The sequence below is a fragment of the Stegostoma tigrinum genome, chromosome 45 (genome assembly GCF_030684315.1).
Source record: "Stegostoma tigrinum isolate sSteTig4 chromosome 45, sSteTig4.hap1, whole genome shotgun sequence".
Lineage (NCBI taxonomy): Eukaryota > Metazoa > Chordata > Chondrichthyes > Orectolobiformes > Stegostomatidae > Stegostoma > Stegostoma tigrinum.
Genome location: NC_081398.1, coordinates 6,646,280 through 6,672,318, shown reverse-complemented (window position 1 = coordinate 6,672,318; position 26,039 = coordinate 6,646,280). Strand labels below are relative to the sequence as shown.

Below are 26,039 nucleotides of genomic sequence, written 5' to 3'. Positions count from 1 at the left end.
GGTCTTGAACTCGAGCCCTCCTGTCCCAGAGGCAGTGGGCACAACCCGAAACGCCACAATTTTCTCCTCCTGACGTATTTTCCTCAGCTTGTTAGAGACGCTCCCTCTAGGCTGGAACGTAGGCCTCCTGCTCTGGAGGAAGGGACGCTACCACAGCACCACAACAGCCCACTTTCGCTCTCGCTTGGAGTCCTGGTCCGTGCCGAGGCTGGGAGCCCAGGTCCGGGAGCCCGAGCCCGTGCCGAGGCTGGGAGCCCAGGTCCGTGAGCCTGAGCCCGTGCCAAGTCCAAGAGTCTGGGTCCAGGAATCCAAGCCCGCGCCGAGGCTGGGAGTCCAGGTCCGGGAGTCCGGGTCCAGGAATCCGAGCCCGCGCCGAGGCTGGGAGTCTGGGTCCGTGCCGAGACCGGGAGTCCAGGTCCGGGAATTCGAGCCTGCGCCGAGCTGGGAGTCCGGGTCCGCGCCGAGGCCAAGAGTCCGTGTCCGGGAGTCCGGGCCCTGCTGAGACCAGGAGTCCAGGTCCGGGAATCCGAGCCCATGCCGAGCTGGGAGCCCGGGTCCGCGCCGAGGCCGAGAATCCGTGTCCGAGACCAGGAGTCCAGGCTTGCTTTCACCCTGGACTTCACCAATGCCACTCAAAGACAGGAGATAAAAAGATAAAGAAAGAAAAAAGATGTGAAGAGAGCGGAGTAAAAGAAACGTAATGGATGGAGGGGACAAGCTGTGTCTCAGGAATCCAACTTCACTTCTACCTTGGACGGGACCCTTGTGCTGGGATTTGAACTTATGTCCTTAAAATATTAACCCGTGTTGGGTTAGTAACAGGGCATTATCCTGCCACCACTATCTGTTGGTATCTAGGGCTAGCCTCCATACCACAGCAGTAGCCAGTGGGCACATGTTAGCACAACTGTAACCTTGCCAGTCTGGGTATTGGTGGTTTTTTGTGATTTGGGTTCAAATCCCACCCAGGTGGAACTCAAATTGAATTTTCTGAGAAAAGAAGGCTAATCTAAATTTCAGAGATAGTAGGAACTGCAGATGCTGGAGAATCTGAAGTCATTAGAAGAGGCTTCGCAGTGGGCTTAAAATTGTTTCAGAGATAGGAGCGATAATAATTTTCTGAAGAAGGGCCTTGGCCCGAAACATCAGCCTTCCTGCTCCTCTGGTGCTGTTTGGCCTGCTGTGTTCATCCAGCTCCACACCTTGTTATCTCTGATCTAACTTTGATTTTTTTAACAGATGCGCAGCACAGAAGCGGGCCCTTCACTCCAACATGTCCATCCGACCAGATATAAACAAATGAATCATGTCCCATTTGCCAGCATTTGTCTCATATCCCTCTGAATCCTTGTAATTTAACGTTTTTGAAGAGATGTGTAGCTTGGGTTGCGGAGGAGGGTGTAGACATGCTCGCTGGTGGGTTCGGTTGCAAAAGTTTTGTCACCCTGCTGGGTAACATCGTCGGTGCGCCTACGGTGAAGTGTCAGTGTTCTGTCCCGCTTGTGACACGTACATCTCGATTTGCTGGCATGGTTGGCGGTTCTGATAGTGTCTGTGTCGTCCAGTTGTGGTGTGCCTTTGAAGTCTTCAAAAGAAATGGATACCCATAAAATCACAATCCACTGTTAACGCCGAGACAGACCACAACAGCAAGGCAACATGACCAGAACCCTACTGTACGTTGAGGACCTTTCAGAGATGACCACAAGACTACTCAGACCCCGAGGTATCAGAGTAGCCCACAAACTGACAACCACCCTACGACAGCTACTGATGAGTGTGAAGGATCCCATGCCCAATACCAGCCAAGCTGGGCTTATATACAAAATACCATACAAAGCCTGTGAGAAACAAGACATAGGCCAAACGGAAGAAAATTGACTATACAGATACATGAACACCAACAGCTCACCAAGAGACACGTCCAATTCTCAATTGTCTCGCTACACGTGGACCAAGGGGAACATGAATTCGACTGGGACAACACATAGATAATTGCACAAGCCAAACAGAGACATGCCAGGGAATTCCTGGAGGCCTGGTATTCCAACCGGAACCCCATCAACAAACACATTGAATCAGACCCTGTGTGCAAACCACTGAGAAACAAAATAATACCAACCACCCCAGCAAACTGAGGCCGATAAATAACAAGTGGGACAGAACAGATCTAGCAGGGCGATGGAACATTTGCAAAGAGATACAGTGGCTCGGAGAGCCCGTCTACAGCCTCACCCTTCCTCCTCATATCCCCACCCAGATGCCTCTTAAGTGCTGTAACTGTACCAGCCTCCACCATTTCCCCTGCAGCTCATTCCATACACGCACCACCCTCTGTGCAAAAAAGTTGCCCCTTAGGCCTCTTTTAAATCTTGCCCCCTCTCACCTTAAACCTACGCCCCTCTAGCTTAGGGCTCCCCTACCTTGAGGAAAAGACCTCGGCTAATCACCCTATCCATGCCCCTCCTGATTTTATAAACCTCTATAAGGTCACCCTTCAGCCTGCGACATTCCAGGGAAAATAGCCCCAGCCCATTCAGCCCCTCCCTGGAGCTCAAACCCTCCAACCCCCTAATGGCCTTGTAAACCTTTTCTGTGCCCTTTCAAGTTTCACAATGTCCTTTCCCTGGAGCTTCGGGGGCTGAGGGGTGACCTTATAGAAGTTTATGAAACCATGAGGGGCATGGATAGGGTGAATGGCCAAAGTCTTTCTCCCCCAGGGTGGGGGAGTGCAAAACTAGAGGGGCACAGGTTTAAGGTGAGAGGGGAAAGATTCAACAGGGACCCAAGGGGTAACTTTTTCACACAGAGGGTGGTGCGTGTGTGGAATGAGCTGCCAGAGGAAGTGGTGGAGGCTGGTACAGTTACAACATTTGAAAGGCATCTGGATGGGTACATGGATAGGAAGGGTTTAGAGTACTTTTGGAATGCTGCCTTCAATTCCGGTTATAGGAAGGATGTTGGGGTCAAGCACTGGCAGATGGAAACATGGTTTATTTTAGGAAAAATGGACGGGTTGGGCTAAAGAGTTTGTTTCCATACTGCGTGACTCCATAAATGTCTTTGTAAATGAGATTACAGCAAATATTTTTAGGCAGGGCAAAGTCACGTGACAATACTTGTAGCCCAGTCACTAAATTACCTGCTTATTTATAAATTTCCTGCTCGTGGGAATTGCCAACAGATGGGGCCCAGTTCCCACACTCCCCACAGGGAGAAGCGACCACCCTTCGCAACAAACACTTCACTCCCAAGTCCCTTGGGAGAGCGATTTGCAAGAAAAACGGGGGCTACACAAATGAAAACGCGACGTTGGCACTTTGCCGTTTATTGACGAACTCGAGGTTGGGGGGGTGGGGGTGGGGGTGGTGCGGGGTGGCACCCTGAATGTCGGTGAAGGAAAGACAGAGAGTGTCAGGATGAGGGGTTGGAGTCACTTTGGCCGGGGTGGAGGGGGTGGCGGGGAGAGGGGGTAGGGTGGTGTCAGGCTTTGAAATTGCGTTGCCCCTCTAAAGGGCTGAGGGTATTTTTATTGAACAAAAAAAAGTGACAAGCCTCCCCCCGCCATCCCTGGTCACCATTTTGTCAATCATCAAGGGGTAGTTTGTAAACTCTGAAATTAGAGGCATGTGGATGGTTCCGTGGATGAGAAGGGAATAGAGGGATAGGGCACCAAATAAGGGCAGAAGGTTTCAGTTAGGGCATGAGGGCCAGGAATGGTTTGGAGGGCCGAAGGGCCTCTCCTTGAGCTGCACTTCTCGTTTGTTCTTTGTTCTAGAAGCAATGGAGTGATTTGAACTGGGTTTCTGACCCCCCCCCCCCGGAGATGGCGGGGGTGGTGGGAAGGGGGTTGCGGTGGGTGTGGTCGCTGGAGGATGAGGCCCGGTCGTGTTTACTGCTTTATTTTGTATAAAGGCATCCAAGGTGTGGGTGGGGGGTGCAAATGGGGAGCACCCAACGGAGGTCGAATGGACCTGGTCCGCAGTGACGGAGAGAGGCCTACTTCAGGCTGGCAGGATCCAGGCCTTTCTCTGACCTGTGGGCCTCGGTGCTCTTGTGGGGCAAGGAGAAAAGAGGTGGGGGGAAAGGGGGAGGGGGCTAAAACTATGAAGACTGCGATTGAAACCGTACGGCCGCGTACAGAATGTCCCCCTCCCCTCGTGGGGCCTTGCTCCTGGTCGTCGGGCCTTGTCCTCCTCTTCCGGCCTGTAGAGAAGCGTAGACAATCCCTTCTGGGTGGACGAACTGGCAGGGAGAAGCAAAGAGGTGGGAGGGCGGCAGGTTAGAAAGGAGGGAGTGATCCTGTTGGGAGTTTCCACTGAGCTAACCCTGGTAGCGGTCTGCAGAGGGGAGGGGGGCAATGGTGGCAGGGCGGGGCAAGTCATCGGTTCACGTTGGCCAACTCTGTGCCCCCATCCTTTTCTCCCCATTCACCTCCCCTCCCCTTGAAAATGGAGGGCTGGGGAGGATGGAGAGGGGTGTGGACAATCCTGGTGCTCTGAAGGAGACCAGGGAGGGTGTCCTCCACACTCTCCTCTACCCTCAGGCACTGAACAAAATAACACTTAAAGCGGCGACAATGGGCGGACCGTGCCTGACTGAGTTGTCCTGGAGTTGCGGAAGGCGCTACGAAAATGTAGGCCTCATTCCATGTTGGCAACACCATTCGGAGACGTGCGGGGGTGGGAGTCAGACGGAGATCTCGCCTGGGGTGGGAGGGGTTGGGACGTGAGCTAGGCTGGTCGCCGAGGGGCCCTCTCCTGGTCAGAGCCGGTGGGGGGGTTCCACATTTCCGTGGGATCTTGCTGTGTGCAGCTCCACCCAGGAGATCAATTATCAATCTCCTGCTGCTCATTGGAAGGCCAATGTGAGGGGGTTGGTGGGGTGTGGGTTGTCTTCGGAGCTTGGTGAGGCTAAGCATAAAAAAAATTACTCTGAAAAGGGAACATGTTAGATAGGGGCATGGGAAGACTCCACCATTCCCGCCAATTCGCGGAAATCGCATCTGACCTTTCACCTCATTCTTGTATTGACCGCACAGCAGGCTCGAGGGGCCGAATGGCCCACTCCTGCTCCTAATTCCGGCATTATCCCATCAGATTCCCGAGGGCCCTAATTCAGTTGGCATTTCCTAATTCCCCATTTCTCGGAACATCCGCCTCTAGGCCTTACCTCACCAGTGGACTCCGTGTCAGCTCGGTACTGGGTGCCAGGGCCTGGAAGATAGAAAGCAGGTGGCATGCTCAGGCAATGCTTGTCACTCACACCCTGGTATTGGCCCACTCCCCCCAATCTCCATCCCAACCTTCACGACCAAGTACCAACCCCAACCCTCTTCTTGAGCACTCCACTGTCCAATTCTAAGCATTGCACCCCTTGGTGGCCTGGACTCCCCTCCCGGGTGCTCAGCGACTCTGCTCTGCTCCACAACACTGTGGTGAAGCAGCCTGTGACATTTCCTTGGGTTTCCCCAAGGGGCTACATCAATGCAACTCCTTGTTGCTGCTTGAGATCTCCAGCCATTTCTTGGTTGCCGCACCAAGAAACATTCGCCCGCGTGGGAGGTATTGGTGCAGCCAGTGGGATGGGGGCAGCAGGGTGGCTCAGTCATTGGCACTGCTGCCTCATGGTGCCAGGGGCTCAGGTTCGATACCACCTTTGGGCTGTCTGTGTGGAGTCTGCATGTTCTCTCCGTGTCTGCATGGGTTAGGGTGCTAAATTGTCCATTGTGCCCAGGGATGTGCGGGTTAGGGTGGATTGGCCGTGCTAAATTGTCCCATAGTGCCCAGGGATGTGCGGGTTAGGGTGGATTGGCCGTGCTAAATTGTCCCATAGTGCCCAGGGATGTGCGGGTTAGGGTGGATTGGCCGTGCTAAATTGTCCCATAGTGCCCAGGGATGTGCAGGTTAGGGTGGATTGGCCGTGCTAAATTGTCCCGTAGTGCCCAGGGATGTGCAGGTTAGGGTGGGTTGGCCGTGCTAAATTGTCCCGTAGTGCCCAGGGATGTGCGGGTTAGGGTGGATTGGCCGTGCTAAATTGTCCCATAGTGCCCAGGGATGTGCGGGTTAGGGTGGGTTGGCGTGCTAAATTGTCACATAGTGCCCTGGGATGTGCGGGTTAGGGTGGGTTGGCTGTGCTAAATTGTCCCGTAGTGCCCAGGGATGTGCGGGTTAGGGTGGGTTGGCAGTGCTAAATTGTCCCGTAGTGCCCAGGGATGTGCGGGTTAGGGTGGGTTGGCCGTGCTAAATTGTCCCGTAGTGCCCAGGGATGTGCGGGTTAGGGTGGATTGGCCGTGCTAGATTGTCCCGTAGTGCCCAGGGATGTGCGGGTTAGGGTGGATTGGCCGTGCTAAATTGCCCGTAGTGCCCAGGGATGTGCGGGTTAGGGTGGATTGGCCGTGCTAAATTGTCCCGTAGTGCCCAGGGATGTGCGGGTTAGGGTGGGTTGGCCGTGCTAAATTGTCCCGTAGTGCCCAGGGATGTGCGGGTTAGGGTGGATTGGCCGTGCTAAATTGCCCGTAGTGCCCAGGGATGTGTGGGTTAGGGTGGGTTGGCCGTGCTAAATTGTCCCGTAGTGCCCAGGGATGTGCAGAATTACAGGAGTAGGGTCGGGGTGGTGGGTTTCAGTCGGATGCTGTTCGGAGGGTCAGTGTAGACTCTATGGGCCTTATGTCCTGTCTCCACAATGTAGGAATTGTATGAAATTCCTTCTCATCTCAGTTCTATCCCGTGTCTGGTAGCCTTTGAACATCCCCTTACCCTCTCCAAATGGGGAAAACCCTTCCTGTCTGTCTAGTCCCATCACAGTCTGAACGGTTCCCATTTGCTGCCAACAACCCTTGAACCCCTTCATAAACAAAAACGGCCAGGGCCAAATGGCAAGTCAACTAGATGAAGCATCACGCCTGGGACTGGGCAAAATGCAGGGGCTGGGCAGGGTCAGTGAGAGAGCTTGCTCACTCTATTGACCCCATGGCCTGTTGCCATTTGCCCTTCCTGTGCTGTGCAGGGTTAGAGACAGTCAGACTGGGAATAGGGTAAAGGGTGACGCATAGAATCATGTCGTACAGAACAGACCCTTCGGCCCATCGAGTCTGGACAGCCCAAAATACACTCCGACCTGCGCGAATCCCCATTTCCCAATTGCCTTAAATGTGATGACACTCCATGTGCTCATCCAAGAGCTTTATAAGGGAGGCTTCCTTTCTCACCTGCCCTCCCACAGGCAGTACATTCCAGACCCCCTCACCACCCCCCGGCTAATAAATCTGTTCCTCAAATTCCCTCTGAACCTCCTCCCTTTCACTTACAAAGAATAAACCCCTCGTTATTGGCCCTTCAACTAAGGGCGACGGTTCCTTTCTATCTGCCTTGTCCACATCGCTCAGGATCTCTGTTAGGTCCCCCCTCAGCGTTCCCTGCTCCAAAGAAAACAATCCGAGCTTCTCCAGCCTCTCTGCATTGCCTGAACACTCTACCCCAGGGGGACATCCTGGTGAGTCTCCTGTGCACCCCCTCCAGTGCAAATCGCCTCCTTGCTACAGCCTGGGGTCCAGAACACTCCAGAGCCAAGATTAGGCCAGAGGGGTTAATGTGTGGCACCTCTCCAAGTTGGCACATCGAACACAGCTCTTGAAACTATTAACCCGAGGTGTTTAGCACCTGCTGCCCCCTTCCATTCCCAAAGCCCACTTGGCCCATACCTTCCTGGGATAGACCCTCGTCCTTCGCTGGGGAGCTGTCCAGGGCTAGACCACTGCAGGGAGAGAGAGAGAGAGCAGAGAAGCTGTGAGGTTACATCTGAATGCACTGCGACACAGCCATCCTGAACAGAAGTAGGCCATTCAGCCCCTCAACCCTTCAATGATGTCACATGTTGTATCTTCCTGTCTGCACCCACTGCCTGACCATATTTTTGCTGATATACGTCGGATCGAGGCACCCATTAACATACAGAGCATCATTATCGAGGGGAAAAAAGGCATTTTTTTGAACTTGTGTTCACCAAGACACACTAAACATTGTCGCCCATTCACTGCCGGTAGGGTTTTTTTAAAAGTATTCTTTCAGGGGCATGTTGCCCATCCCTAATTGCCCATGGGGGCAGACAAGAGCCAAGCACATCACTGTGGGTATGGAGTCACATGTAGACCAGACCAGATTTCCTTCACATTATTTCCCCCGCTGTTGACAAATAATAATGCTTATCAGTCGATTCTTATGTCCAGATTATTGTCGGATCCCGAATCCACCATCTGCCGTGAGCGGGATTTGAACCCAGGTCCCCAGAACGTTTGCTCTGAATTAATAAAGGAGCGATAATACCACAAGGCTGCCAACTGCCTGCTACACTCGGTGTGCCAGTCATTCGTTGATCAAGGTGCACGTTCTCTCCGGCTGGTCACAACAGAGCATGTAGTGGCTCTCCTCAGCTGGTCCTCGCTTGCCCCAGGGAGTGGGTATGAGAGGGTCAAGTGGGTAAGTGAGAGGGCAGAGGGAGTAGGGGTTAGGGTGGTTGAGATGGGGCGGAAGTCGAGAGGTGGGAGGATCTCCAACAGCTCGGCAGACGGACAGGAGGGCAGGCAAGCTGGGGAGCTAAAGGGGCAATGGTGGTGTGGGGAGGGAAGGGTAACAGAGAGAGGGAGGGAGTGGCAACAGAGGGAGATGGAGGAGCAACAGAGAGGGGGAAGGAGGGGGCAACAGAGGAAGGGAAAGAGGGGCTGGGGAGGCAGAGGGGCAACAGACAGGGGAGGTATAGGGAATAGAGGTGGGGTGGGAGGGAAGGAGAGAGGAGTAAGGAGGGGTGGCAATGGGGCAGGGAGGAGCAAAGGAGAATGGGGGGGGCGAAAAGAGAGGGAGGAAGGGGCAACTGTTAAGGTGCCAGGAGGGTGAGGGGGCCCATGTGGAAGGTAAATGGGCAAGGTAGGCTGGATGCTGGGGCATGGGGTGTTGAAGGGGGTATCACATCAGGGTGGGAGGCGTAGGGTATATCAGTGTGACTGATGTGGGGAATCGGGCACGAGGGGTGGGGGATTAACTTTAGACTCGGCCTGTGGGCCCAGCAGGTTTCAAGCCTCCAATCTCGTCCTGGGTTGGGGATGGAGTCGGGGGGGCGGGGGGGGGGGGGGGGGGGGGGGGGGGGGGGAGTCTGGCCACGGAAGCAGATCAGAAACCTACAAAGTTTCTGTTTCGGGGTGGGAAGGGCACTCTCGGAAAGGCTCTGGAGCGTCCCCAGGAGCACGGTGAGCTGTAACTTTCTGTGGATAATGCTACAAACCAGGTACAGGTTAACATCGTGTTACAGTCAGTCATGTGTAAGTGTTTCGATAATTATCACTTACTTGTGCACGCTCCCTTTCCTGAAGTTACCTGCAGAAACAGGACATAAACACCGCGGTAAGTACAGAGACCATGATAACAACGGAATAGCTGGAATTGTTGGGAAGAAGGATTTGACGGAGTGTGAATTTTTTTGTGGGTGTAGGTGCCACTGCATTTACTGCCCGACCCCAACCGCCCCTTCGGAAGGTTTACTTCTCGAACCCCTTGCAGTCCCGTGTGGCGTAGGGACACCCACGCAGCGCCGTTAGCGAGGCAATTCCAGGATTCTGACCCAGAGACGCTGAAGGAACGGCCGATATATTTCCAAGTCAGGATGGGGAGGGGCTCGGAGGGAGTTTCCGCAGCGGGGCCGGGCGGGGGGCGGTCGTGTGCCCATGTACCTGCTGCCTTTGTCCTTCTCAGATGGAAGTGGTCATGGGTGCCTGAGGAGCCCTTGCTGAGTTTCTGCAGTGCATCTTGTAGACGGTACACGCTGCTGAGACTGAGCGTCGGTGGTGGAGGGAGTGGGATGTTTGTGGATGTGGTGCCAATCAAGGCGGCTGCTTTGTCCCTGGATGGTGTCGAGCTTCTTGAGTGTTGTCGGAGCTGCCTCCATCCAGGGCAAGTGGGGAGTGTTCCATCACCCTCCTGGCTTGTGCCTTGTAGATGGTGGGACAGGCTTTGGGGAGTCAGGAGGTGAGTTACTCGCTGCAGGATTCCCAGCCTCTGACTTGCTCTTGTAGCCATTGTGTTTACATGGTGAATCTGGTTCAGTTTCTGATCAATTGTAACCCTCAGGATGTTGATAGTGGGGGATTCAGTGATGGTAACACCATTGAATGCAAAGAGGTGGTAGTTAGATTGTCTCTTATTGGTGATGGGCACAGCCTGGCATTTGTGTAGCACGAACGTCACTTGCCACTTGTCAACCCAAGCCTGGATATTGTCCAGGTCTTGTTGCATTTGGACACGGACTGCCTCAGTATCTGAGGAGCCGCGAACGGTGCTGAACATTGTACGATCATCGACAAACAACCTCAATTCTGAACTTATGGTGGAGGGAAGGTCATTGATGAAGCAGCTGGAGATGGTTGGGCCGAGGAGATTACCGTGAGGAACTCCTGCAGAGATGTCCTGGAGCCGAGAGGATTGACCTCCAACAACCACGACCATCTTCCTGTGTGTCAGGTAGAACTCCAATCAATGGAGAGTTGCCAGCGATACCCATTGATCCCAGTTTTGCCAGGGCTCCTTGATGCCACACTCGGTTGAATGAAGCCTTGATATCAAGGCTGTCACTCACCTCACCTCTGGAATTCATCTCTTTTATCCATGTTTGAACCAGGGTTCAGGAGCTGAGTGGCCCTGGTGGAACCCAAACTGGGCATCACTGAGCAGGTTATTTCTGAGCAGGTCCTGCTTGATAGCACTGTTACCGACACCTTCCATCGCTTTACTGATGATCAAGAGGAGACTAATGGGAAAGTAATTGGCCGGGTTGGATTTCTCCTGGTTTTTATGCACAGGACATGGCTGGGGAAGGGTCACTGGACTCGAAAGGTTAACTCTGCTGTACTTCCTCTACAGAAACTGCAAGATGCTGACAACTTTTCTCAGCAAGTTCTGTCATTGCTTGAACTTTCCATATTGCTGGGCGGACGCCAATGTGACAACTACATGTCGCCATCCTTACCTTGGCCAAATTGTCCTGCCCGCCATTTTGGTTTCCCACAGAGGTGGCTAACCGTTGCGTGCCTCAGTATGGGGGTGACGCAGCAGCATTTGAAACTTGGGCTCGTGTTGCTGACCCTCTGGTGAACAAGGGTAGCGAAGAAGGTGTTTGGTCTACTTGCCTTCATTTGTCAGTACATTGAGTATCGGGGTTGGGATGACATGTTGAGGCTGTCCAGCACATTGCTGAGGCCACTTTTGGAATGACACATGCGATTCAGGTCTCCCGGGAAGGATGATGTAAAACTTGAAAGGGCTCAGAAAAGATTTACAAGGATGTTGCCGGTTTGGAGTTATAGGGAGAGGCTGAATAGGCCAGGCCTAATTTCCCTGGAGGGTAGGAGGCTGGCTGTATAGACATTATAAAATCATGACAGACATGAGAGGTGAAGTTCTAAAGTAAAGGCGAGAAGGGAAAGAATGAAAAAGGACCTGAGGGGCAACCTTTTCACACAGAGGGTGGTGCGTATGTGGAATGAGCTGCCAGAGGAAATGGTGGGAGCTGGTACAGTTATAATATTTGAAAGGCAAATGTTTTGTTTTGCATGTAATACAGGCAGATCATACTGCAGGGTGTTAGAACAGAGCAAGGAATGCAATGTTATGACTGCAGAGGAGACGTACAGAGAGCGAGACCAATATTAGATTTAAACTATGAGATGTCCATTCGGAAGTCAGATGAGAGTGGGCGAGGAGCTGTTCTTGAACCAGTTAGCACATGTGTTTAAGCTTTTGTATCTTCTGCCTGATGGAGGAAATTGGAAGAGATTATAACCCAGGTGGGAGTGTACTTTGATGTTCGCTACCTTTCAAAGGCAACAGGAAGTGTAGATGGTGTCAATGGTGGAAGGTTAGCTAGTGTGATGGGCTGGGCTGTGTTCACAACTCTCTGTAGTTCCTCACAATCATGGGAACAGGTTTGTAAGCTTTCAAGAAGGTGTTGGAGATAGCAATTGGGGCTAAAAGGGGTCAGAGGGTATGGGGGAGAGAAAGCAGGAACAGAGACCTAGATGATCAGCCATGAATGGCTGGAGCAGGAAGCCAATCAGCCATTCGATCCTGAGTTTCTACAAGAAGGGCTCCAGGTGTGTTACAGAAATGTCAGAACATTCAAGGCTATGGGCCTACTGATCCTTCCCTGTTTTCCCCCATCATAGCCCCCACACACCAATATCTATCCCATTCCCTTTGGAAAGTCACCAAGGATTTCACACTCCACATCATGGGCATCTCCTAAGCCCCGAATTCTCCTCAGAAAGAGATAAAGGTGACTCGGGACAGAGCAAGAGGGAGATGTCAAGGAACAAGATTTCCTGAGAAGGGAAAACCTGCTTCCTACGACACTCTGCCAAATCCTCCAGACAAAACCACGGTCAGTCAGGGTTTTTAAGGGTGGGATTGATGTGTTTTTGTTGTGGAGAAAGCAGGGGCAGTTGGTATGCTCTAGTGGGGCTGAATGGCCTTCTCCGGTTCTGATAACCTGACCCCAGAAGACGTCAGTGATAGGCCGGAAGCTGTGGTTAGTCTGAAACTGAGCAAAACTCTTCAAATAGATTGGGTGACCTCTTGGGCAATGGTTGGATGTTGGGAGTGTGCCAGAAGCTCACATTTTAGAGAGAAAGTGAAGAGCAGTTTTGTTGGGCAATATCTTTAGTGGTGCGCAGCCAATTTCCCCGCAGGCCCCTAATACCCCTTTCTGTGCCAGCTGCCCAAGTCGAATAGCTGCGTCCCCTTTCCAGAGGGAGAGAGTGGAGAATCAGGCACACTGGGATGAAGTGAACAGATGCAGAAAGGGAGCTGGAACAAAAGAATTTTTCTTCCCTATTCTTGATGCAGTGTGTTAAAGCCCCACCCCTGAGTCAAAGTCATAGGACATTGGCTCACAGACACAAACAGAGGAAGAGTCATAGAAATGTACAGCAAGGAAACAAACCCTTCGGTCCACCCTGTTCATGTCAATGAGATATTCTAAATTAATCTAGTCCCATTTTCAACATTTGGACTGTATCTTTCTAAACCCTTCCTATTTGTACGCCCATGTACATGTGACAATGATGTATCAAATCAAACTTGTCGTGCCACCCTTAGGGATCTGCTCCCCAAGATCCCTCTGTTTCTCTGAGCTTCCTGGTGCCCTGCCATCCATTGAGTAGGGAGTGTGCAATGAGGGTGAGAGTTCACATCCTTTAACTCATGGAGGTAGAGGATCCTCCAATTACTGGTGCCAGGAGTGGCTCTCCGATTGCTACACGGGCATGGGCTTGGGGTAATGGATGACTGACAACATCTAGGGCTGGGGTGGGATGGGGGAATCCAGTGCAATCGACCAATCACGGCAAAGCCAGAGCCTCTAGGACCCAAACCCGGCTGGATCACCAATGAGTTTAATTTAGTCATAGTCATAGTCATAGAAATGTACAGCACAGAAACAGGCCCTTCAGTCCAACTTGTCCATGCCGACCAGATATCTCAATTAATCTAGTCCCATTTGCCAGCATTTGGCCCATATCCCTCTAAGCCCTTCCTATTCATATCCCCATCCAGATGCCTTTTAAAAGTTGTACCAGCCTCCACCACTTCCTCTGGCAGCTCAGTCCATACATAGATTACCTTCTGCATGAAAAGACTCCTTTTAGATCTTTCCCCTCTCACCTTAAACTTATTCCCTCTAGTTTTAGACCCCTCCACTCCAGGGAAAAGACCCTGTCTATTATACCCTATCCATGCCCATGATTAACCGTTTATAAGATCACCCCCTTAGACCCTGATGCTCCAGGGAGAATAGTCTCAGCCCATTTTCAGCCTCTCCCTGCAGCTCAAACACTCCAACCCCAGCAACATCCTGGTAAATATTTTCTGAAATCTTTCAAGTTTCACAACATCCTTCCCACAGCAGGAGACCAGAATTGCACACAGTATGGTTTGACTAATATCCTGTACAGCTGCGAATTGACAACTAAATAATTTAATTTCATTAACTGCGAGATATTACATGTTTGCAACACAAACAAGAGCAGGACTTTTACAATTAAAAGTAGGATGTTGGGTTGTGTTGTAGAACAGACAGATTTAAGTTAATATTTCCTTGAAGTTGGCATGACATGTAGACAGGGTGATTAAGAAGGCATTCAACATGCTTTCCTTCTTTATCAGATGTTTGAGTATAACAGTTGGGACATTATTTTGAGATTGCACAGGACATTGGTGAGGCATCTTCTGCAGTATTGTGTCCAGTTCTGGTCTCCCTGTTATAGGAAGGATTTAATTAAGCTGGAGTGGGTACAGAAGAGATTTACCAGAATGCTGCTGGGAATGCGGGGTTTGAGTTATAAGAAGAGGCTGGGATTTTTTTCACTGGAGGTTAGGAGTTTGACAGATAACCTGATAGAGGTTTATACAATAGTGAGGGATGTAGACAAGGTGAATGGGAGCTGTCTTTTCCCTTGAGTGGGGCATTTCAAGACTAGGGGGCACATTTTTAAGGTGAGAGGTGAAAGATTTAAAATTGACCTGAGGGGCAACTTCTTTACACAGGGAGTAAAGTTTACTCAGAATGAATTTCCCGAGGAAGGGGTGGATTGCAGTAACAATGTGCAAAAGACATTTAGATAGCCACATGAATAGGAAAGGTTTGGAAGAATATGGGCCAAGAGCAGGCAGGTGGGACGAGTTTAGTTTGGGATTACGGTCGGCATGGGCTGGATGGGCCGAAGGATCTGTTTCTGTGTCGGATGAGTCTATGCTTCCAAGCCAAAGGGACTGGGAGGGACTGCGGAGACGCGAGGAAAATGCCACTTCCTCACCGGCAATCAGGACGTCATTGGCTCTCACGAAGGAAGGAGTAAGTGGCCTGTGGCGAGGGCCGGAGGGGCAAGGGTTCCTTACCTCGCTGCTGATCTTTCTTCTTGCGGACATAGAAAGTCACTGCTATCGCCACGGAAATGAGGAGCACAATCACCGTGGCAACCGCAATCCCTAGAATCCAGGCCAACTTTCTTCGATTGGTAGTGAGTGTGGTTGTGGAAATGGTGCTGGTTTTCACCGTGGGATTGGAAGTAGTCGGTTGCCGTGCTGAAACAGAGAGAGAGAGAGAGACAGAGAGAGAGAGAGAGAGAGAGAGACAGAGAGGGCTGCTTTATCGAAAGTAAGATCGGCGCCATACAAATGCCAGGCAATGCCCATCTCCAGCAACCAAACTATTGTCGCCCAATGGCATTGCCATCACTGAACCCTCACCCTCTGCCACCTTACCAACATCCTGGAGGGTTACCATTGACTAGAAACTGAACTGGAGGGTTGAGTCCCACCAATCCTCTTGTTATACTGTTAATGTAACTGTGTTGCTTGAATTACTCGCTCTGATGAAGAGTCATCTCGACTTGAGCTGTTAGCTCGCTCTCCCTCCATGGATACCACCTGACCCATAGTGATCTCTGGTATTTTTTTGATTACAGACTGAATTACCAAAATAACTAATTAGTTCTTTGCTGTCCACCTTAAAAGTATCACACACCAGGCTTCTTTTAGAAATGAATATAATCTGTTTCATTCTAAGCACAATCTGGACGATATCCCGGCTTGGGCAGACAAGTGACAAGTGAGATTCATGCCACACAAATGCCAGGCAATGTCCAGCTCCAGTAGGAGACAATCTAACCACCTTCCGTTAACATTCAATGACATTACTATCACTGAATCAACATTATCATTGACTGGAAATTTGTTCCCCAAAATATACTAAGAGGGTGGTCTAGCCCCTAAGTTTTTCTTATTTTAGAGGCAAATATAAAGCACTCTGTTCCAGGTACATACAATGTGACTGGTCAAATTACTTGGTATTAAGCAAAACGCAATTTATTCGAACGCCATAGTTAAAATACAACAAAATGAAAGAAGATAATAGAATAACAACTCTATTGGAAAGCTGAAGACTAAGAGACACAGTAAGTAAGTACTAACATTACTAATTAACTGTTCCAATATGGTCGCATCCCATAAATGCACCCTCTGGCAAAAAGGGCAAATTCAGAAATCAGAATTTCTCACACGCAATACCTGCAGTAGGAAGAGAGCACCCAGCTTCTAGCTGAAACCGAGAGGGGGGAGCATAATGGTTTCTACTTCCTCAAGGCTCCAGTAGCTTCTGCTGAATGTAAAAGCTTAAAAAAAATTAGAAATGCTGGTTCTGTGAGAGGTGGTGACAACCAGCCAGGATGCTTCTATTGTTCTAACTTTTAAAGAAAACTCTCTAAGCCCATGTTTATTTTGCCACAGACTGTGCAACACTTCTCATTCAATCACTCTCCTAAAAGAAACCAGGGAAAAATACACGTTTTAAAGCCACAGTATTGTGATAAGCTCAACTGTACTCACCACACAAACAGATTGGCTGCAAGAGCAGGTCAGAGGCTAGGAGTCCTGCTGTGACTAACTCACCCTCTTGACTCCCCAAAGCCCATGCACCATCTACAAGGCACAAGGCAGGAGTGTGATGGAATATTCCCCACTTTTCCTGGATGGGGGCAGCTCTGACAACACTCAAGAATCTCGACACCATCCAGGACAAGGCAGTCCCCTGCTCGATTGGCATCACATCCACGAACATCCCACTCCCTCCACCGACGCTCAGTAGCAGCAGTGTGTACCATCTACAATACGTGCTGCAGGAGTTCACCAAAGACCCTTGAACAGCACCTTCCAAACCCACAAGCAAGGGCAGCAGATACATGGGAACACCAGCCCCTGCAAGTTCCCATTCACGAACCTGCTGAGCTTCTCCATCAACTTTCTGTTTTCATTTCCGATTCCCAATGCCCACTGACTTTTGTTTTTGCAAGAGAAAATGGTGGTTCATTCCCAGGACAGCGTATCTGTTCCAACAACATCTGAACGTTTACACAGATGCTTTTCCTGACCATGATTCTCAGATGTTCCTAAATGATCCCATGTCAATCTGCCAAGCTTATTGCTTCCCCTCAGATATTAAGGGCGAACATTAAATTTTAGAGCAGGAGGAAGCCATTCAGTCCCTTGAGCCTGTTCTGCCATTCAATACAATCATGGCTGATCTCATCTTGGCCTCAAACCCTTTCCTGCCCACTCCCCTTGACCCTTCAATGTGTTTCTAATTAGTAATTGCCTCCTCAGACTTGTCCACTGCCCCAGAGGGATTGAATTCCATGGATTCGTGACCCTTTGAGAGAAGTAATTCCTCCCCATCTCTTTTTTAAAATCTGTTGCCCCTTACCCTAAAGCTGTGACCCCTCATTCTAGATTGCCCCACACGGGGAAACATTCTCTCCACGTTTACTTTGTCAATTCCTTTTAGCGACTTATAGAGCACAGCCAGGTTGTTCTTCTGAACTCCAGCCAGTAAACAGGCCAATCTCTCCCCACAAGACAAATCCCTCATCTCTGCAATCAATCGAGTTAATCTCCTCTGAACAGCCTCCAAAACATTTGCATCCCATCTCAACTATAGGGGGCCAAAACTGCTCAACCCTCTCACTGCTCTCCCACTGATGTCTTGGACAGTTGCTGCAACATTTTCCTATTTTTACCCTTTATTGCTTTAGTAGTAAGTGCCAGCATTTGTTTTCTCTCCTTATGACGTGCTCCAACCGCAGATTAGCTTTGAGTAAACGAATCTGAGTTCGGCAAACATCTGGAATTTCGAATCTAATGATGATCCGATAAGGCATTGTTGATTGCCAGGAAAAACCCATCTGGTTCACTGATGTCCTTTAGGGAAGGAAACTGCCATCCTTACCTGGGTCTGGCCTCCACGTGACTCCAGCAATGTGCTTGACTCTTAACTATCCTCTGGGCAATTAGGGATGGGTATCTACATCCCACAAATGAATACAAAACATTGATCAGATAGTGCATTTTGACAGACTGGCTGAAATGTGAAAGATGCTTTTTGCAGTGATTGGGAGGGGGCACACGTCTTAACAAGGGGCAAGTGACCTCAAAGTTGCACCTGGGGCAATTCAGCAGTGAAATCAGGAAAATGCCTCTTCAGACTAGTGAACTGCTTTCCCCATCACATTTCCCCCAAAACAACAGGGAGCGGGTCTGGGGGTGTGAGGTCGGGGGGGGCGGGGTGCGGTCGCTGGTGAGGGTTAATTGGAAATGGCAATGCTCAGTTTGATAGATTTGGGTCAGAACAAGGAGGGGAAGGCCAAGAGACACACACAGAGTTAGGAACAGAATTGTTACGGAGGCCATTCAGCCCATCGTGCCAGCCTTAGTTGTTGTCCAGTGCCGATCTCCTGTCTTTAACCCCAAATCCCTGCACCTTACGTCTATCCCAATAACCATCAAAAGCCCCTCTTGATTCGCCCAGTTGAACCTGCTCCCAATACTTTTCTAGGCAGTGCATTCCAGGCCCTAGCCATTTGCCAGGTGGCAAAGTTGCTTTCCCCACACAGGATCCAATCATAGAATCCCTACAGTGTGGAAGCAGACCATTTGGCCCATCAACTCCCTCAACAGCATCCCACCCAGTCTCAACCCCCTTATCCCTGACACCTTGCATTTCCCATGGCCTACCCATCTCTTCTACGCATCCCTGGGCACCGTGGGTAATTTGGTATGGCCACCCCAGCTAGGCTGCAGAACCACCCTAGCTTTGTTGGCACATCTCCTTTAAATCCACACCTCTGCCCTCTTGTTCTTGTTCCTTTTACGGACTGGACCAGCTTCTCCTGCTCACAATCTTGAAAATCTGTATCAGATCTAACCCCAGCCTTCAGCCCTCTGAAGAGGACAATCATATGATCTCTCCTGATCACTGAGTTTTTAAAAACAAAATTGTTCACAGGACGAGGGGTATCTCTGACTCGGCCCAGAATTTATTGCCCGTTCCTAATTACCCACAGGACAGTCAAGAGTGGCTGGACAGGCATGAAAGACCAGGTAAGGATGGCAGTTCACATCCTGAAGCACATGAGTGAGCCAGATGGGTTTTTCCAACAAATTAACAGTGGTCAATGGCATTCAGTAGATGCTTAATTCCACAGTTTTTTCTTATTTGAATTCAAATTCAAGTCGAACCCAGGTCCCAGGAACATTACCTGGGTTTCTAAGCGGTAATACCACTAGGCCACCATCCTGCCCTTAGCTCCTCACTCCAGGAACCATTTGTGTAACTCTCTGCTTTCTCAGTCATGCAGCAGCCACATTGGACACGAGACTTCCTCTGTGGTTTGGTGAAACGGCAGAATGAAACCATGAAGAGTTTCTTGCTTTAATGGAGCCGTTACATCGCTCCCCGGTTGCAGCCTTCTCAATGATGTGCCACCAAGGTACTGGTCAAGGGAGAGGTGATGGGGGGGGGAACGTTCACGGGCTTGGGGACTAATGTTATTTCTGGACGGGAGGAGGTGTGGCATTGACTGGTCGGGGTGTCTGACCTCATATTTTGCCCTGACTTTGAACCTTTCTGCATTCATTTAGAACTTGACAGTGTCCATTTTCTGTAAGGGGCTGGAGGAGATGACAGAGTTAGGGAGAGGTGCAGGGGCTGGAGGGGGTGACAGGCATAGGGAGGGGGTGTAGGGGCTGGAGGGGGTGACAGGTATAGGGAGGGGTGTAGGTGCTGGAGCAGGTGGCAGGGATAGAGACGGGGTGTAGGGGCTGGAGGGGGTGACAGGGATAGGGAGTGGGTGTAGGGGATGACAGGGATTGGGAGGTGGTGTAGGAGGTGACAGGGATAGGGAGGGTGTGTAGGGGTTGGAGGGCATGACAGGGATACGGAGGGGGTCTGGGGCTGGAGGGGGTGACAGGGATAGGGAGGGGGTGACAGGGATATGGAGGGGGTGACAGGGATATGGAGGGGGTGACAGGGATATGGAGGGGATGTAGGGGATGTAGGGGATGGAGGAGGTGACAGGGATAGGGAGGGTGTAGGGGCTGGAGGGGGTGACAGGGATAGGGAGGGTGTAGGGGCTGGAGGAAGTGACAGGGATAGGGAGGGTGTAGGGGCTGGAGGGGTTGACAGGGATAGGGAGGGGGTGTAGGGTCTGGAAGGGGTGGCAGAGATAGGGAGGGGGTGTAGGGGTTGGAGGGGGTTACAGAGATAGGTAGGGGTGGAGAGGGGTTACAGAGATAGGGAGGGGTTGTAGGGGCAGGGGGGGTGACAGGGATAGGGAGGGGGTGTAGGGGCTGGAGGGGGTGACAGGGATAAGGAGGGGCTGACAGGGATATGGAGGGGGTGACAGGGATATGGAGGGGGTGACAGGGATAGGGAGGGGGTGACAGGGATAGGGAGGGGGTGTAGGGGCTGGAGGGGTTGACAGGGATAGGGAGGGGGTGTAGGGTCTGGAGGGGGTGGCAGAGATAGGGAGGGGGTGTAGGGGCTGGAGGGGGTTACAGAGATAGGTAGGGGTGGAGAGGGGTTACAGAGATAGGGAGGGGGTGTAGGGGCTGGAGGGGGTGACAGGGATAGGGAGGGGTTTAGGGGCTGGAGGGGGTGACAGGGATAGGGAGGGGGTGTAGGGGCTGACAGGGATAGGGAGGGGGTGTAGGGGCTGGAGGGGATGACAGGGATAGGGACGGGGTGTAGGCGCAGGAGGAGGTGACAGGGATAGGGTGAGGGTGTAGGGGCTGGAGGGGGTGACAGGGATAGGGAGAGGGTATAAGGGCTGGAGGGGGTGACAGGGATAGGGAGGGGGTGTAGGGGCTGGAGGGGGTGACAGGGATAGGGAGGGGGTGTAAGGGCTGGAGGGGGTGACAGGGATAGGGAGGGTGTAGGGACAGATGAATACTAAACGAAGCAATGAAATGGGCACCGTACGGAAAGTTATACTGAAACGCTAAATAGGGTTTTACCTCGGACAGTGAGGCGGGTCCCTGGGATGCTTTGCCAGGCCTCACTCTTATTTCCTGTTATAGCCACCCGACAGAAATAACGGTTTGTATCCCGCAATCCCAGCTTCTTTATCCGGATGGTTCCTGTCCTCCCCGTGTCCGGTGATCCCAGGAAGTCAATTCGCCCTCGGTATATAGGGTGAGTGTATCCCCGTGACAAATTGAAGATAAATTCCCCGTGAAACTCCGATCTTCTCCAGAAGATGTTGATCCGTGGGGGTCTGTAACTGTCTGGGTAAGTGAATGTACACGGGATCTCGATCGATCCCCCTTCCACAGCCTCCAATCGATCCGGTTGGTTCACTGTGAATCCCTTTCCCTTTATCATCGCTGTGGGAGAGCAAAACAGCAAACAGTCATTTAGGAATCCCGAATAAATCTCTCCCAGCTGAAAAACCAGCTCCCAGGGATAGGGAGACTCTGTTTCCCAAACAGCTTAATGTAACTCACTCCCAGTGATCTGTTATTCTGTATATAAGCTAACCCCAGAACATCTGGCCCCGGGGGGGTGGGGGGGAGGAATAGCCTCGTGATGTTATCGCTGGACTTCTAACCCAGAGACCCAGTCAATGTTCTGGGGTCCCTGGTTTGAGTCCTCATGGTGTGATTTGAATTAAATAAAAATGTCTGGAATTTAATGCCTAATGATGACCGTGAGTCCATCGGCAATTGTCTGGGGGAAAACCCTTCTGATTCACTAATGCCCTTTAAGGGAAGGAAACTGCCATCCTTACCTGGGCTGGCCTACATGTGACTTCAGACCCACAGTAATGTGGTTGACTCTTAACTGCCCTCTTGGGCAATTAGGGATCAGTAATAAATGCTGCTTGGCCAGAAATGCCTTCATCCCATGAATGAACCAACACATTTGTAACTCACTCTTGGATATGTTATTCTGTGGAGAAACCACCCAAAACTCCTTGATTAGATTCCAGAGTGTAGCTGCTGCTAGTATGTTCCTTTGAGCCTAAAGCCCCTGAGGTACTGGATGAGTTCCCCTCTGGTTCAGGACGGGTACTCTCTGTGACACAATCTTTCCCTTGGAACCCAACTTTCCAATCAATATTTTTGGGATGGGAGTACTGACGGAGGAGGGGGTTACATGGGGACAAGCCTCAACTGTCTTCCAGGCCCTCCACCCCCATTGTGAAATCCGCTTTCCCTCACCCATCACCATCTGAGATCCAATACCAGACCGCTGCCTTTATATATCTCCCAGACCAGCCACAAGGTAATAACGAGGAGCTCTCAGTTTCAGTCTTTCACTTTGGGAATCCACAGCTCCACATGCCCTGATCTCAGCCATCGACGCTCTTCCATTTTCTACACTCCTCAATAGATTGCAAAAGGACCCACTGCCCCTTAATCTGAACACATTCCTGACCCTGCTCCCTGCTATTCCCTCCCTGCTGCCTCATCTCCTGGTTTAGCAACACCCTCACACCTCAGTTTTAATCCCTCAGCCTTGTCTGAAATGCTCAGTGGTAACTCAAAACTCACACAGGAACCTCCTCCTGACCCTACACCCCGCCCGATCACTGTAATCTCCTCCCGCACCTACACCCATCCCAATCTCTGTCACCTCTTCCGACCCCTGTACCTCTCTATCTCTGCAACCTCCTCCAAACCCTACACCTCTCCTTATCTCTGTAACCTCCTCCAGCCGCGACACCCCTCCCTACCTATGTAACCTCTTCCAGCCCCCATACTGCTCCTTATCTCTGTTAGCTGTTCCAGCTCCCACACTCTTCCTAATCTCTGTAACTGCCTGCAGCCCCTACATCCCTCCCTATCACTATCACCCCTTCCAGTCACTACAGCCCTCTGAAATCTCCATGGGGGGGGGGGGGTTTGCTGACTGCAGTTACAAGATTCTCCCCCCACACCTCTCCACCTCTCGCAATCTCTCTTTCCTCAAGATTCCCCGTAAAATTCCTCTGATCACTGGGATAATTCCTTTCAAAACTCCTTTGGACCCCTATCCTTTCACCAGGATATTCCTGGAGATTGTTCTGAGGAGCAGGTTTCGGACTGAGGTCAGGAGGAACTTCTTCACCCAAAGTGTTATGAATCTGTGGAATTCCCTGCCCAGTGAATCAGATGACGATACCTCGCTGAATGTTTTTAAGGCAGAGATAGATAGATTTTTGAACAGTAAAAGAATTAAGGGTTATGGTGAGCGGGTGGGTTAGTGGAGCTGAATCTGTGAAAAGAACAGCCATGATCTTATTGAATAGTGGGGCAGGCTCAATGAGGCCAGATGATCCGCTCCCGCTCCTATTTCTAATATCCGTACAATCAAGCACCCCTCTCAACCCTCATACTCTCTTCCACCCTCCCTTTTCTGGGCAGAATGTACAACAGTTTGAATATAACATATTCAAGAACAGCTTCTTCCCTGCTGTTCTCAGACTCTTGAGCATTCCTCTGGAATGTTAATTCTGATCTCTCTCTCTCACTGCACCTTCTCTGTGTCTGTAGCACTTTGTTCTGCCACCCTGACACACTCTTTATGGCACAATCTGCCTGTATAGCACACAAAACAACACTTTCCACTGTATCTCGGGACATAGGACCACAATAAATCAGTCCACCAACTCTGGACACTTTTAGGGACGGACGCTGCAGTTTGGAATCGGGGCCAGATGCTCATTAGTTGCCAACCCAGGATTATGAGAGTTAACTTGCTTCCATGAGGCGCCTTATTTTTCTGGTTACATGCGATAACATCCAAACCATTGTTTTGGAACTTGATTATCTTGGAGATTTCTTAACCAGGAGCTGAATTGAAAGCAGCTTCTGGTAACTTGCCCACACCATCAGGGTAAGCAACAGCTTTGAGCCGTGGAGTGGCTGGTGAAGGGAAGGACTCAGTCTGAATCAGAAGCCAAGTTGGTGACACATTGGAATAAGATTGAACTCACTCACCGACACAGAGAGACAGAAGGATGAGATGGAGATTAGAGCCCATTGCCGTCCTGCTCTCGCTCTGGCTGCCTGCTCTCACCGATTGCAACAGAATGATGACGGGATTCTGTGAGACCCACAGCCTTGCCAAACTGTTAGTTCTGCTTTTTCGCCTTCCTGTTCGCTTGCGTTCTGGCCAACACCAGGCAGGAAGTGGCCTCTTCGGGCTTACTGAGAAGAAATGATGGGGAAGGGCTTTTCTCACTAATTTCAGGAATTGAGACCTGCAAGGCAGTGAGGGCTGAGGGGAAGGTGTCCAAAGGAGGTTCCCAAGAATGAAGGTGTTGTAGAATGAGGAGTGGTTGAGACCTCTGGGTCTGTACTCGATGGAGGATACACCGGGATATGATTAAAATTTACGGAATACAGAGGGGCCTGTATAGAGTGCCTGTGGAGAATCGAATCAAGTTAATTGTCAGCTCGAATTAAACCTTTAAAACAGATATAGGTGGGTGACTCAATCGCATTGAAAAAAAACAAACCGAATTTGCGTTTCTCAGCACGTTTCACTATTATCTTAGACACACTTACCTTCATTGCTCAGATCATTGATTACAGGAGTTGGGACATAATGCTGAGTCTGGTGAGGCCTCTTCTAGAGGACTGTGTGCAGTCCTGTTAAAGGAAGAACATATTAAAGTGGAGAGGGCTCGGAGATAACTTACATTTTAAAATCATTGGTGGGAGAGCTAGATAAAGTGAAGAGCAAAGGTATTTTTCTTCTTTCCCCCAGGGACGGTGAGTTCAAAACTAGGGGAACATGCTTTTAAGTTGAGACGGGAAGATTTAAAACAGACTTGAGGTACAACCTTCTCAGAGCATGTGGAATGAACCGCTAGAGAAAATGACAGATGCAGGGGCAACGTTGAAAAGATATTAGATAGGGACGTGAATAGGAAAGGTTTAGAGGGATATGGGCTAAACACAGGCAAGTGAGATTAATTTAGTTTGGAAAACTTGGTCAACCTGGACTAGTTGGAGCGGAGGCTCTGTTTTGGTACGGTATGGCTCTGCGAGAGGATATTTCCATTCGTCTTCGAGCGAGCACAGCTGTTCGAGCCTGTGTTCCCTCACACCCGTCCACACAGTAGACCTCCAGCACTCGGACCTCAGGACCAGCCCCTTGCGGAGAGAGAGAGAGAGACAGAGAGAGGCACAGACGATACCACTCTCTTGGGAACAAAACCAAAGTTGCTGGAAAAGCTCAGCAGGTCTGGCAGCATCTGTGAAGGAGAAAACAGAGTTAACGTTTCGGGTCCAGTGACACTTTCTCAGAACTGATGGTGGCTGGGAAAATGCCAGTTTTTCTGTAGAAAATAGGGAGGTGGGTGGGATAGGGAGTAAATGATAGGATGGAGCCCAAAGAGAGAGAAAGACAGACTGACAAAGGAGTTGCTAACGATCAGGCTGGGAGGGCGAATAGTTGCTAATGGGGACTGTTAGTGACTAACAACAGGGGCTGTGTAATGGCAGGCTGTGGTAACAAGGCCTGGTGTGTGGGGTGGGGCGCTGGGACATGGGGGAGTTTAGGCCCTAAAATTATTGAACTCAATATTGAGTCCGGAGGGCAGTAGGGTCCCCAAGCGGAAAATGAGGTGTTGTTCATCCAGCTTGTGCTGGGGTTCACTGGATCACGGTAGCAAGCCAGAGTCAAGAGATGTTGGCCAGGGAGCAGGGTGGTGTGTTAAAGTGGCAGGCAACAGGTAGTTCAGGGTCTTTTTTGCGAGCAGAATGTAGATGTTCTGCGAAGCGGTCACCAAGTCTACGCTTCATTTCCCCAATGTAAAGGAGACCACACTGTGAGCAGCGAATGCAGTAGGTTAGATTCTGGGAAGTGCAGGTGAAGTGTTGCTTCATCTGGTAGGTATGTTTGGGTCCTTAGATACTGGGGAGGGAGGAGGTAAAGGGGCAGGTGTTACATATTCACTGGTTACAGGGGAAGGTGCCGTAGGGCTGTGGGGAGGTGGTGGGTTGGAAGAGGTATGGACCAGAGTGTCTGGGAGGGAACGGTCCCTGTGGGAGGCGGACAAGGGAGGGGAGGGGAACATGTGCCTGGTGGTGGCATCTCGCTGGAGTTGGCAGAAATGACGTCTCACGATCTTCTGGATGTGGATGCTGGTGGGATGGAAGGTGAGAATCAGGGGACCC

General features: G+C 50.8%; 1 protein-coding gene across 2 annotated transcripts; it reads right to left on the bottom strand.

The window, feature by feature from the left end:
- Positions 1 to 2,983: 2,983 nt before the first annotated feature.
- Positions 2,984 to 23,961, bottom strand: LOC125448788 (paired immunoglobulin-like type 2 receptor beta-2). 2 transcript variants are annotated; one of them, XM_059642579.1, is made up of 7 exons: positions 23,853 to 23,961; positions 20,886 to 21,254; positions 14,937 to 15,122; positions 9,341 to 9,368; positions 7,703 to 7,755; positions 5,173 to 5,216; positions 2,984 to 4,245 (listed from the first exon to the last, which is right to left on the bottom strand). In XM_059642579.1, the coding sequence occupies exons 1-7, from the start codon at positions 23,893 to 23,895 to the stop codon at positions 4,105 to 4,107; spliced, it is 864 nt and encodes a 287-aa protein (XP_059498562.1). In that variant the 5' UTR covers positions 23,896 to 23,961; the 3' UTR covers positions 2,984 to 4,104. The 2 variants fall into 2 exon arrangements, with proteins under 2 accessions (XP_059498562.1, XP_059498563.1); XM_059642580.1 differs by lacking the exon at positions 14,937 to 15,122 and having other exon boundaries at positions 2,985 to 4,245.
- Between the last annotated feature and the right edge of the window lie 2,078 nt (positions 23,962 to 26,039).